Source organism: Brachyistius frenatus, unplaced genomic scaffold (assembly GCF_029030835.1).
Source record: "Brachyistius frenatus isolate BFR_SWC_R1_liver_20210118 unplaced genomic scaffold, ASM2903083v1 Contig_149, whole genome shotgun sequence".
Lineage (NCBI taxonomy): Eukaryota > Metazoa > Chordata > Actinopteri > Embiotocidae > Brachyistius > Brachyistius frenatus.
In genome coordinates this window covers 341,247-354,241 of record NW_027210748.1, presented here as the reverse complement: position 1 = coordinate 354,241, position 12,995 = coordinate 341,247, and the positions used below count along the sequence as shown (strand labels likewise).

Sequence of the window (12,995 nt, the reverse complement as noted above, 5' to 3'; positions counted from 1 at the left end):
ACCTCTCCTTCCCTCGCAGTCAGTCCTGCTTGGACCGGGCCGGTGTGTAGAGGACTGTCTCCTCCGTCAGCACCACCCAACTCACCGGCGACACGTCACACGGTACCGAGTTAGAGCTCTTTTTTTATTTAACGTGCTTTAGTTTGAATAATTTCTTTCTTTTTTTTGGTCAAACTTTTAATTTCATAACTTTATCTAAAAAAAAACCCTGATCTGAGTCTGCAAGTTGTAAAGGCTGAACGTGGACCATTTGAGGACCCGCTGACCTTTATTGTTTGAAAGCTTTTGGGAAGACAAACCCTCTGGTTGTTTGATGGATTGTTGGATACGTGGGCTTGTATTTATTCCGCGCCGTCAGACTGGACCTGCAGTCATTGCTGGTAACAACTGATAATTACCTGAGGCTGCTTTTATACACAGTGACGTTCATTATCTGGTTCTGTGAAACTCTGAGAAATGTGGCGCAGATTCTCACTACTGGTTTTATGCTGTGCTGTGAGCGGACTCGATGCTCTGGAAGCGGACAGTAGCGCGGGCTCCTCGCAGGAGAGGATGATGTCGGCCGATGCCAAAGAGCTGGGGAAGCCGCACAAAGATGCTCCATCCGCGGCTGAAGTGGAGGACAGTCAGCGGGGAGGTGAGCACCAGTTCCCGGGGACAGACGCTCCTGTTCAGCCGCCCGCCGCCGAGCCTCTGGAGGACGAGTTGGACAACCAGGAGAATATAATTAGCCAGGTCAGTGAATGCACCTTCATACAGCTTTATTTATTCAACGCCGAACTTTATTAACAAACATTTAGTTTAATGAGAGATTTCACACTGCAAACGCACAAAGGTGGTACAAGAAAGATTTCAAATAATTGAGAAGACATTTTCTATTCGGCATCATTCAACACTGAGCAGCACTGGTCATATAAAATAATCCGTTTTAAAACTTTTTTTTAATCACAAGATTAATAGATGTGTGATTGTAAAATTGAATTGATAAGTGAAATTCTGTGTGGGCCATGCCATTAAAAAACAACTTGATAATAATTGGACATATTAAAAACCTTGAACTTTAACTCACAACCTGCTGGATTTTCCTCTTTCTAGGACCCTTCCTTTGATCTCTTTTCCAACAATCCTGCATATCAGACAAGATCTTCGCTGTAACTTTTAAGTTGACTCAGCAAAACTTTCCATCCTTTACATCAAGTGACGAGCACATGAGAATTGCCTGAAAAAGTCCTGAGAAACCCATTGAACTTTATTACTTTTTTTAACTATAAACCTTAAATTTCCCATTTGCTATATGAAATAGGATTTGAGGTTGGTGGCTATAAGACAGCAGTTTTTAGTTTGCAAAAGTTGGTCTGTACTTTATTTTTCCTTTCAACAGGTTTGTGTTTGTCTGTGTTTTAATCCTTTAATCATTTAAGATTGTTCATCTTAAATGACGTGGTGAATCAGACCCAAAGCCGTGTGTGTGTGTGCGTGCGTGCGTGCGTGCGTGTGTGTGTGTGCGTGTGTGCGTGTGTGTGTGTGCACTCTGCATCCCTCTGGCGGTTGGTTATGTAACAGGCCTATCCTTCACACTATATGAGCTCCAAACCAAAAAGTGCCTGTTTGTAAACGCCTCCAGTGATCTTCCTCCCAGGCGGCTTTCCGCTGCTGCAGCTGCACTTCACCTCACAGTCTGCAACTCTCTTTTTAGTTTGAATTCTGCTTCATATATTTCTGAGGCTAATATAAAATGTCAGACATGCATTTAAAGTAATGATCAGTGTATTATTTATTTTAAGTTTCCTTTCCTCTGAGCTGTCCGGAATTGAGAAAGGTACTGAGGAAGAGAGCCTGTCCCTCTCTTTCAGTTGCTGGGTGACTATGACAAAGTGAAAACTGTGTCGTCGGGGTCCGACTGTGTGTGCCGCTGCATTGTTCGACCTATCAAGCGCTCGGACTGCAGCCGTATCCATGACAGCAACCCAGCATCACTGTCCTCGGATTTTTACACTGTAGAGACCGTTACCAAGGGAACCGATTGCAAGAAGTGTCTTTGCATGGCTCCGCCTTCAGCCGTTAACCCTTGTGAGGGAGAGTACAGATTCAAAAAACTGCAGGAGGCGAGCAAAGATGACATCAAGGTAGAAACACATACACACACTTTATGTTTTTTTCTGTTGGCTACTGAGGACAAATTATTTCCTGTATCTCTTTTTGGAGTTTGAACTTTAGTTAACGATGTTACCCATTTGAAAAGTTATCTTCTTTCCAAGACTTTATGCCTCCTTCATACCATTCATCTCTATGGTTTTGTCTGTTTAGCTGGCAACTATCATTGACTTGTTGGAGGGATCTCTGTATGGACTGGACTTGTTAAAACTCCACTCAGTCACCACCAAGCTGCTGACCAGGGTGGACAACATGGAACGGGTGAGCACACACAAGCTGCTTTCACACAACCCTGACCGAATCCAGACATGATCTGTATGTGAGAACGCAAACGTCTGAATCAGTTGGACAGGACAGCAAATGGATTTCACCCCTCCAGCTACTGTGAAATGTTCAACAGAGCCCACGTGTAAATATGAAGTCATTGTCCGAAAGAGTTCACAGCGAGCAGGTGGGCATATTAATGACGTTTCTGTCATCCTCCTGCACGCTCTGCCGGGGCGCCACCTCTCACCTAAACAGCTACAGATTACATATCTGTTCCATAAGGAAGAATGACACCGGTTGGCAATTAGCAAATGGACGTTTTAGTGTTCCTTTAGCTGAAAACTACAGCTCCAAATACGAGAATGTACTTGAGATTTTTAATTGTCAGGACAAGAAAAATAAATCTGATTGTCCCAGTTCCTACTTTTCTGTTGGGAAGAGCTGTACTTTTCTTATCCTCAAAGAGAGGATTGTGCACATAGCCTTCCCATACAGCTGTCCTACAGTTTAACCGCACTTAAACATGCTGGGATGAAAATTTGACAATCTGACATATCTGCCAGTGGTTTGTGACAATACAATTTTAATTTAATTCAATCTAAGAATGAGGCTGAAGATGTTTCATCAAATTAGGTCCTAAAATCTGACATCAGTGTGCTGCGGAGTTATGTGGGCTTGGAGAGAGAGAACAGATGAGGAGGTGATTTATGTCTGTTGTTTTTAGTGCAAATGTTTGATCGGATAGTTTTTTTTATGAACCTCAATACTTCTTTTAATTACTTAAAGATGGTGTATTATTCATGCAAAGTTTGAGACCAGTAGCTTTGCATATTCATCTACTGAAGTGGAAAAATGTTCTAGGGCTCATCCTAATATGATAATATATTAAACGTGTACAAACCAGAGAGATTTATGACATTGCCATCAGCTTGGACTCCAACCACGGTTCAATATGCAGCTGTGGATGTGGAAACTTTTGTTGTGAATTGCACTTCAAGACAGACTGTTCAACATTTACCCTCCATGTCAACCGCTTGGTACATTTCAGGCTTTCATCCGAAACTTGACTGAAAAAGCGAGAGAGAAAGAGCGCGTGAAGGAAAAAGCGAAAGAAAAGGATAAAGACAAGAAGAGCCAGCAGAAAAAAAAGAAGGTGAACGACTTGGAGCATACAGGACTTAAAAGTGGAGCAGCGGCCTATGCCCAAAAGCAGGTGATAACTATCTGAAAATCAGAAGCCTCGATGAATATCAATATTGTTATATGTACCAAAATTGCCATATTCTTTGTAAAATGAGACACATTTTTATGTTGCAGAAGAACTATGAAAGTCCGCTCAAGAAAAATCAACAACAAGATGGTCTGGAGCAACAGGAACCAACCAGGAATGAGACAGAAACTCATAAGCCAATCAAAGAGAAGATGGAGCCAAAGCAGCCAATCAAAGACAAGAACAATGTGGTGATCAGGGGTGTGACCTTTTACAAGGCAGAGGTAGAGAGCTACCAGGAGAATGAGAAGGGGAGAGGAAAGGACAGTAAGTCAAATGGTAAGAGCTGTTATAATGACAACATGGCTTAAATTACAGATGTATTGAAAACTGTCTGCTTATGTCTGTCCTCGTCTTACAGCTACTCGAACCACAAACGCTTCAGTGGAGTTGCTGATCGCAGACCAGCTTCCATCTACCAGGACTTTCCTCACCAAGAGTACCGGACGTTCAACCGCTGTGATCACAGAACCAGAAGACAAGAACCTGCCAAGGACTCTGAGCAGCTCTGCACCCACAAATAAACCAACAGCTCCCCCGACAACCAGCCAACAAACCACAACTACAACCAAAGCAGCTCCCACTACCATCAAACTAGAGACTAAATCCACCACGACAACAACTTCAAAACCAACGACAACCGAACAGACAACCACATCCCAGCAAACTACAACTACCAGAGCTGCTGCTCAGCCCCCCATGCCTGTCACCCTGCAGACCATCTCACCCTCAGACACCAACATTGGTTCACCCGTTGATGCATCTCCATCTCAGCCAGGAAGCAAAAGTCGACTGAGCTGGACCGAGAGCCCGGCTGACCAACTAAAGACGACCAAAAAGCCCGGTAAAGTTACACTGATGAGCCAAAACATGATGACCACTCACAGATGAAACTAATAACATTGAGAATAATGCAACATGTCGAGGTTTGGGATATTTGACGGTAAGTTGGTTCAAGTGGTCAGTGTGTTGGATGCAGGAGAAACAGGCAGGTATAAAGACCTCAGCAACACTTATTATGACCAGACAACTCGGATGGAGAATCTTTCAAATAGGAAGACTTGGGGTGCTCTGGGTCAGCAGTTGAAAGAACCTATTGTGATCTGCGGAAGGACAAACCATGAACTGGTGTCAGGGTGTTGGGGGATGTGCTGCTCCAACAATTTACAGGACATGAAGATCACTTTCAGAAGTTTTGTAGAGTCACAGCTTTGAATGGTTGGAGCTGTTTGGTGGCATGTGAAAGACCAACAGCAGGCGTGGTCATAGCTTTTTGAGCATAGACTGGATATAAAAGTGTTCTCGGCTTCTGGCTCTGAAAAATGGTTCCGATACCTTCAGCTGCAATACCAGCGAGTGCCACTAGAGGTCGGCTCCAAAAAGCCTCCGGCTCCATAGACTCCCATTCAACTTCTCTCATCAAATCCAAAGTGAATAAAATGTGTCCATCAGTTCTCTCGGTGTTGTTAGCTAAAGTCACTCCTTCTTCTTAGTTTTCTGGAGGTCCATCTGAAAATAATCCCTCATTCATTAGAAAAGAAGATTCAAGAAGACCTGTTTTTGGGGGCGTGTCTGTTTGATTGACAGGCCTGCGGTGCAGTCAGGTTACAGCTATCGGTGGGCGGGACGTAGTATCGTCAGGTTTCCAGTCAGATCGGTCAGATCCACCTCTGGCTCCTCCCCCAGCTCGTCCAAATATGGTCACTTCCTGCTCCAAACCGCTCCGAACTAGCAAAGATGGTGACGGACAGAATCTGAACTGGAGGATTCATAACGTTCACAAACCAACGGGTGACGTCACTGATGGTTGATGACATCACTGATGGATGATGATTGTTTTTGACTCATCTGTGTATATATGGTATAATAGTCCATCTGGTAATGATTGCACATATTTTATATCCCGACTCATGATGTCACTTTTTGTGTGTGTTCCTACAGCGGTGTGTAAAGACACAGTAGCTAGCATCTCCGAACCAGTCCAGCAGAACTCTTATGGACTCAGTGATGGAGCCTGGATGAGAGATGCCCGCGGCCATGGCAACGTCATCTACCTCACGAGTGGTCACTATAGCAACAATCTACTGGAGTTCCGAGATATGGACACCTTCAAATTAGGTATGAGTTTATGTGTGTAGAAGAGAATAAACTCATCATCTATTTTCAACTGTTCCAAACCATTAAACCACGTCTAATTTAACAATGCAACATTTAAGTTTTTAATATAAAAATATAACAATTAACTCAAACTATCCACAGAATATGAAGAAATAGTGTTGATTAGCTCCAGTAGCTCGGCATCCAGCGATCTAACAAACTGAGGCCGTTTATGTGGCAAACAAACTAGATGAAGACCTTATTTGAATAAATTTAAACGAATCTTTCTTGCAGCTAATGACAACATAAAGTGAACAGAAAAACACATAGTGCTACTATAATCATACTAAAAATGAAGATAAGCAATAATCCAAACAATCTCACATTACAATCATCAGTTATAAAAAGCCAACTACTTCCTGATGCCAAATGGCGAAGCCTCTGAGAGCCTAAGACAGACTGCCTCTCGCTGTAACCTCCTAAAATACGAAGTGTTAATACCAGACGCGACTTATTTTCTATCTATTGCCCCTTCAAACCATCTTTTACAACTGCGAATAAATTAGCTGCAAAAATCTGGACATTGCTCACTTAGTCAGTACAATTAGAGGTCTTAAGACAAATCTACTTTCAAAAAAATGTGAGATCTTATCAACCCGAAGAGAGTCCCACTTTCAGGCTCCGTAATCAATCTAATGAATTTCCTAAAACAAATCTGCTCCAAGAAAATATTCATTTTTAATTAAATCCCCTCATCTTCCAGCCCATTAAGGTTCTGTTAACCTTTGGTTTTGTTTCAAGTTGTGTTTTGTTTCTGGTAGACTTAAAACTGTTAGCAATGATTTGTCTTCCATTTTCCAACAACCTGACACTGTACACGAGTGAAAAAACATGTTATGAGATCTGGATGAGTCTGACAACACAAGTTAAATTGTGTATTGTTTGTACTTTGATCAATCCAGTTCTTACAAGCTTTACTTAATACAACATATATATACAACTCATGCAAGTGATGTAATTTAGTCCTGAAATTAAAACTCCAATATCAGACCCTGCTAGCCACTGGAAATTACCAATTAAAAAGGAAAATAGATTTATGACGAAAACATGAGTAGAAACAGAGAAAAAAGCAAACACACAGCCTTTCATAGAGATTAGATTAACAGATTATAATCAGATCCTTGAATTTAAAATGAATTCGGTAACTTTAGAGATATTTCAACATCAGCAGGGCTAAGAGGGCTTATCTGACCTCAGGTCTTTGAATAAATAAAATGGTGCACACGGAAAGATACATGCAATTGATAACTGAGGTCTTTGATTTCAGCACAACCTGGGATTTGAATATGTGTGCGCTGCAAAAACACATAATTTCATAAATTTCGTTCATTTTTCAAGCCGAAAATAAAAATAAATTGTGGAATGGGACACTGAAACTAAAATTGAGGTTTAATTCCTTCACAAATCAAACAGCTAGTGAGATAATTGTTATCTTACGTCAAAAATAAACATGATCTTAAATTCCTAATGTTTGCTTCTTCACAGACATAATGCCATCTCCACATTAGCATGGACATTTGTACATTTTTTTCTCATTTCACTAATGTTATGAAGGTGGCTACGTGGTTTTATCACCAGCCAGTACTCAGAGGTTAGAAAGCTTGAAATATTAGTATCCATTGAGCTAGCAGTTATATTACAGTTGTTTTTTTTTTTGGTGCAGTGAGTTGATAAAATATTTTCTTTAGATAATGATGGTTGTATAAAACTGTCATACGAAGCCATGGTCACACTTTTCTTTCCTTGACGGTCACGCATGGCATGTGTGTTTTCTGCGTGTTCTTCCCGTTCAGGTCAGGCAAGTAATACGTACAAGCTGCCGTACAGCTTCACTGGAACGGGCCACGTGGTGTTTAACGGAGCTTTCTACTACAACCGGGCCTTCAGCAGGGACGTCATCAGATACGACTTGAGACACAGATACGTGGCTGCCTGGACCACGTTACACGATGCTTTACTGGAGGAGCAGGTTCACCGCACACAGACTGAAGTAAGATTCACGGTGTTCTTCACTCTCATTTTGATTTAACTGAACTAACCCTGCATGGTGATTTACACTCTGGGTTTGTACATTTTGAACTCCTCAAAGGGTCATTTAAGGTCAGTAAGAGGAACAAAAAAAACTACAAATCATGAAAGGGCAAATAGTAAGGAGCAGAAACAACTGCTGCTGGTGTCGGAAAAAAATCTTCAAAGGAATGATTAAAAATTCTGGGAAATTCACAGAATCCATTAGTTTGGGAGCGTGAGATGATGGATCACCACTGTGGGTTAAGTGTGGAGTTGCTGCTTAACTGCTAGCCATAAATTTGCATTTAACAGTTTGCTGCATCTTGTCAGTTATTCGATAGTCTTCCTAGACATCTTCCTTCCTTAAAACTACTTGCATCGATTGAAAACTACTCCTTTAGCTTACCTCCTGTCTCTAATAGAATAATGGCTGATGTCTTGATTAGTGAAAATCAACAGCTGATAAAAAATTCAAACTGTTTTTTGGGGGTTTTTTTTTATCCGCAGCACAGCTTTTATTTTTAATCTTTGCTTTACCTCTCAGATTATTCCCACAAAGTTTGAAAGACTGCCTACATCCTCCCTCCCCATGAAGGTGGTAAAAAAACTATATTAGATCATTATCGTCCAATCTCAAAACCAAACAAAACTATAATTCTCATTTACACACAGATGACAATGTCCTTTATTCCTGTGTAGTTCGATTCAGTCCACCGCACTAAATCTACTGCTGCTTTACAACCTCCTTCAAAACATTTACATAACTTCTAAACTGTGGAAAGACTAAATTGATGTTGTTTTTGAATGTAAGAAATATTAAGATAGTTTTTCATTTTTTTCTGTTAATAACACCATCATATAATACATTTCTATAAAACAATATTTTTGAATTCAGCCATTTGGGTCAATAAAAAACTTGCATATTTGGAACATGCTTCAACAAAACTTGAAGTCGACCTCATTAGTACCACTGAAACAATTTTAAAGTTTAACTGCTAATTCTATTGATTATAATGGTCATACTTTTAAGTTGTCCTCACCTGTTTTTAGATATAATTCATGTATTCTACTTTTATTGCTATTGCTGTAATTCTCCCCGGATTCATTTAATGTCTGTACGTCAGCAGCTCTTAAAATGAGGGTTTCTCCTCAATGGATCTTCCGAGGTTTTAAATAAAGAAAAAGGGAAAATGAGAAAATGTAAATGTGGGGTATTTTTAGCAAATAGTTGTCTTTTTACATAACCAGCAAACATGGAACAGGTTAGCATTCATTTGAAGTTATCTTTGTGTCCACTTGATCTATGTAGGTCAATTATTCACTGTTTTTAGCTCTGTTTTTGGTCTCTACCAACACTTGAAAGAACTATTTGGCATTTCAGGTACTAAACTATGTTCTCCAGCTACCCGCTAACTTTGTCTGTGTGGTGTTCAGTGCTGAGTAAGAACAGTACAGTGGGATTATCAGTGTTATAACCAGCTGCTGTAATGTTACAGGTCCTAAAACCACAACAACAAGCTGATTAATTCATGAATTATCAGGTTAAAGGACCATCACTACGACATACCAGTCACTGGTTGTGTTTTCCATTGTTCATCTGCCGCTTTTAGGCCTGAAGTTAATGTAAACTTGAATTGGAATGAGAGTTTTAGATATGTGGTTGTGTGTAAATCCCATAATGTTTTGTTTTGCAGGTTGAATTTGCTGTGGATGAGTCTGGCCTGTGGCTGCTCTATCCGGCGCTGGACACTGAGGGCTTCCACCAGGAGGTGATCCTACTCATCCACCTCCACCCTAGAGACCTGCAGCCGATACGAAGCTTTCGCACGGGTCTTCGGCGCGGTCGCTATGGCAACAGCTTTCTGGTTTGCGGCGTGCTTTACGCGGTGGACAGCATGGAGCGTCGCTACGCCAACGTGACGTACGCCTTCGACACACACACGCTCACACACACAGTTCCCAGCCTGGCATTCACGAACATGCACGCGCACACCTCCCAGGTGGCCTACTGCCCGCTGGACAAGAAGCTGTACGCATGGGATGACGGACATCAGATGATGTATGATGTCATCTTCGCTTATTAGCATAAAAAAACCTGACTCACCGATGGAATACATGATGGTTAGATGGATGTTCAGTAGCTTAGCAAATCAACAGTAGCTTGAAACAAAGCAGAGGAACAGAAGAAATGAAGAGATGTTTTATTTTGAAATGACTGTGGATCAGTCAGATTCAGTGTTTTGAGTGTGCGGCTGCTCTGCAACACACATCAACATCATATTAACCAGCAGGAACAGCACTCACTTACAAGAGACCTCAGAAAATGTATCTTTGGAGAAGCCCAAAACCTCACGGGCCACATGAATGAATGTAAATATACTATATGTACACACATCTTATTCTTTTCCAACAAATTGAACACTTCCTGTCATTTATGAAAAACCATGTATAACTGTTTGCGGTGTTTAATTTGTAAACCAGGAGGTTGTTCTACACACAGAGGAAACTGTTCGGGCAGGTCAGGGGGAAAAACATCAATGAAAAAATCTACAGTGCCGGGAGCATGTTGGACAATGCTGAGGTGGTAACTGTTAAAACCGACCAAAAGTGTCATCACAAACAAAAAGCATTATCTATTTACATTTAATAATCAAAGAATTCACAATAAGTTAGCAGGTAAAGACGTTTCGAAACAGCTGCTTACAGATTTCCATCTCTCTCTGACTCTTTATTTCCCTTCTGCCTGTGGATCGCCACAACGGAGGGAAACGTTTTATTTATCACCACAAAAAGCTATTAAGCCAAGAAACCCAATCCGGTGACGTGTTCTGTCTGTCGGTCTCTCGATCAACACACAACGCAGCGCTGTCCAGGGTTCTTCCCAAAACAACAGCTACTCACATGCACTTCGGCCAGTCCCTATTTTCAGCCCCAGACAGTACGAATGGAGCCCAGAGTTCACTACATGTGCACCTGTCAGGCTGCGGTGCTGCTGTTATCTCCACCCTATTCATCCGTCCTGATCCGTCTGACTGACTGATTGGTTTGAAGAAATTCAGACTGTACAACGTTGTATTGGTGCACATTAACCACTGAGAAACAGTGCAAAAAAAAAAGCCAATAAATGACTTTGTTAATCACATTCTTTAGATTATTTATAATATTGTTTTGTAAACTAAGGGCATGAAAAATAATACCTAAAAAAAAAAAAAAAAATTAACCTCCTTTCTTAAATGAAACTAATAAAACTGCATCATGGGATCCAGTGTTTTAGAGACTAAAAGTCAAGATATCTGATATATTTTTGTAAATTCTCTTAACATTCGGAGAGTGAAACAGATAAAGGCAAAGTTTCTTTTTAATGATGTATGCACAACATCAGATCATATTTGCCTATGAAGTCTCTAAAAATCAGCAGCTTTCCAAAGAATGTTGAACTACAGAGACTAAAAACGGATACTTTGACTTTAAGTCAAGCTTTATTAAGTTGAGTTAAGCTTTGTTAAGCTTCTGTTTTTTGATTTTGTAATAAAGCAGCAGCCTATTTTCTTACGTAATCAAAGTTTGTACTGAATGTTTTTTTTTACTGTATGTCTGATTCGTGTTCTTCATAAGCTTTAGATTCAGGTGGGAAGTTCATCCATTTAAAACCATTTTCAAACTAGCACGACTGCTTCACTTGTAAAAAAGACAAAGTTGATTTTAACTGCTTACCTCCAAGCTTGCTTTTTATTTTGTTAATTTATAATAAAATGTTTCAAAAACATTAAGGTGAACGATAATTTTTTAGCCTTCCTCCCTTTCTTTCCGCCCTGTGTGTCCTGTGCCTGTCCAGCTTGTAGTGGACATGATTTGTGGAGTCTGGTTTAGTTTTCCTGGAAGCAGCAGAGCCACTGGAAGGATCCTTGGGTGGAAAATGAGCACAGGGCCAGATGCTGGTGAACCTCCAGCTGGGAATGCTCAGGTCTTGACCTTCAACATGTCAGAAAGCCTGATAGATTCAAACAGGGTGATGAAGGCTGCTTGATAAGGCCAAGAGTAGTTACATGTCACTCCAGTCTGGCTTGTTTTAGTTCAGCTCAGTTCTTTACGCATGAAATCAGTCCAAATCAACTGAAAACAGCCTGAAAACAAAATGATTTATAAGAAGAACACGTGTTCGGAGCACAATGGGAGTTCATACCTGCTTCACGGACTTTTTTTTATGGGCTCTTTGCACTCATTCTGCAGCTTCTGACCCATGATGGACTCTCCAGAGAACTCACATACACACATACCCAAAACTTTCCAGGGAAAAATAATTGTAAAAGAAACTGCTCCCTTTTTCTCCATGATACAGTCTCACTGGCACTGGGTTTTAGCAACAGCTTCAAATAATGGGACACAGCAAACTGTGGCAGAAACTAAACCTCAGAAAAAACTAAACAAGGTGTATGTAGCAACATAAACGACATATTAATTACAAATGCATGAATTACAGCAGGAATGTTCCTCCACTGAAGCTGATTGGATCCTCCGGAGATGACATCAAAAGTTATATAACCCTCATGTTTATGTGGTTTGGTGTGTGTGTGTGTGTGTGTGTGTGTGTGTGTGTGTGTGTGTGTGTGTGTGTGTGTGTGTGTGTGTGTGTGTGTGTGTGTGTGTGTGTGTGTGTGTGTGTGTGTGTGTGTGTGTGTGTGTGTGTGTGTGTGTGTGTGTGTGTGTGTGTGGTGAGTGACCACCTAGCAGGATGCAGAAGAAAGATGCCCATTCACCTCCACTGCATACTCAAAATGACTCATCGAGCACAGTGGATGAATGTGTGTGTGTGTGTGTGTGTGTGTGTGTGTGTGTGTGTGTGTGTGTGTGTGTGTGTGTGTGTGTGTGTGTGTGTGTGTGTGTGTGTGTGTGTGTGTGTGTGTGTGTGTGTGTGTGTGTGTGTGTGTGTGTGTGTGTGTGTGTGTGTGTGTGTTCTGTACAACTGTCAGTCTTTGACCCACTTGCTATAACTGTCTGAAAGCTGGGGGACCACACACACACCCACACACCCACACACACACACATACATACACACATACATACACACGAACATTGGAAAGCACATTCTAAGGAGGCGATCGGTTCAAGTTCACAGAGGAGAAGTTCTGGTTTACAG

The 12,995-nt window shown here is 41.1% G+C and overlaps 2 protein-coding genes across 2 annotated transcripts in view; one reads left to right on the top strand and one right to left on the bottom strand.

Annotated features, from left to right (window-relative positions):
* Positions 1-204: 204 nt before the first annotated feature.
* On the top strand, positions 205-11,618 carry olfml2bb (olfactomedin-like 2Bb). The gene is made up of 9 exons (XM_069715880.1): positions 205-735; positions 1,854-2,126; positions 2,308-2,415; positions 3,470-3,634; positions 3,739-3,970; positions 4,053-4,535; positions 5,633-5,809; positions 7,642-7,838; positions 9,553-11,618. Exons 1-9 carry the CDS (start codon positions 457-459, stop codon positions 9,940-9,942), a joined length of 2,304 nt encoding a protein of 767 aa, XP_069571981.1. The 5' UTR covers positions 205-456; the 3' UTR covers positions 9,943-11,618.
* The window catches only part of dusp12 (dual specificity phosphatase 12), a 28,066-nt gene continuing 15,589 nt past the window's right edge, over positions 519-12,995 (bottom strand). The window contains exon 9 of the transcript XR_011311701.1: positions 519-693. The gene's annotated coding sequence lies outside the window, so the exon portion shown is untranslated. The remainder of the gene's footprint in view (positions 694-12,995) is intronic.

Excerpts from the sequence above, each read along its gene's own strand:
- olfml2bb (XM_069715880.1), top strand. The coding sequence starts at position 457 with ATGTGGCGCAGATTCTCACTACTGGTTTTATGCTGTGCTGTGAGCGGA. Across the intron at positions 3,971-4,052 it reads AAAGGACAGTAAGTCAAATG|CTACTCGAACCACAAACGCT; the intron begins GTAAGAGCTGTT and ends CTCGTCTTACAG. Across the intron at positions 5,810-7,641 it reads TATGGACACCTTCAAATTAG|GTCAGGCAAGTAATACGTAC; the intron begins GTATGAGTTTAT and ends CTTCCCGTTCAG.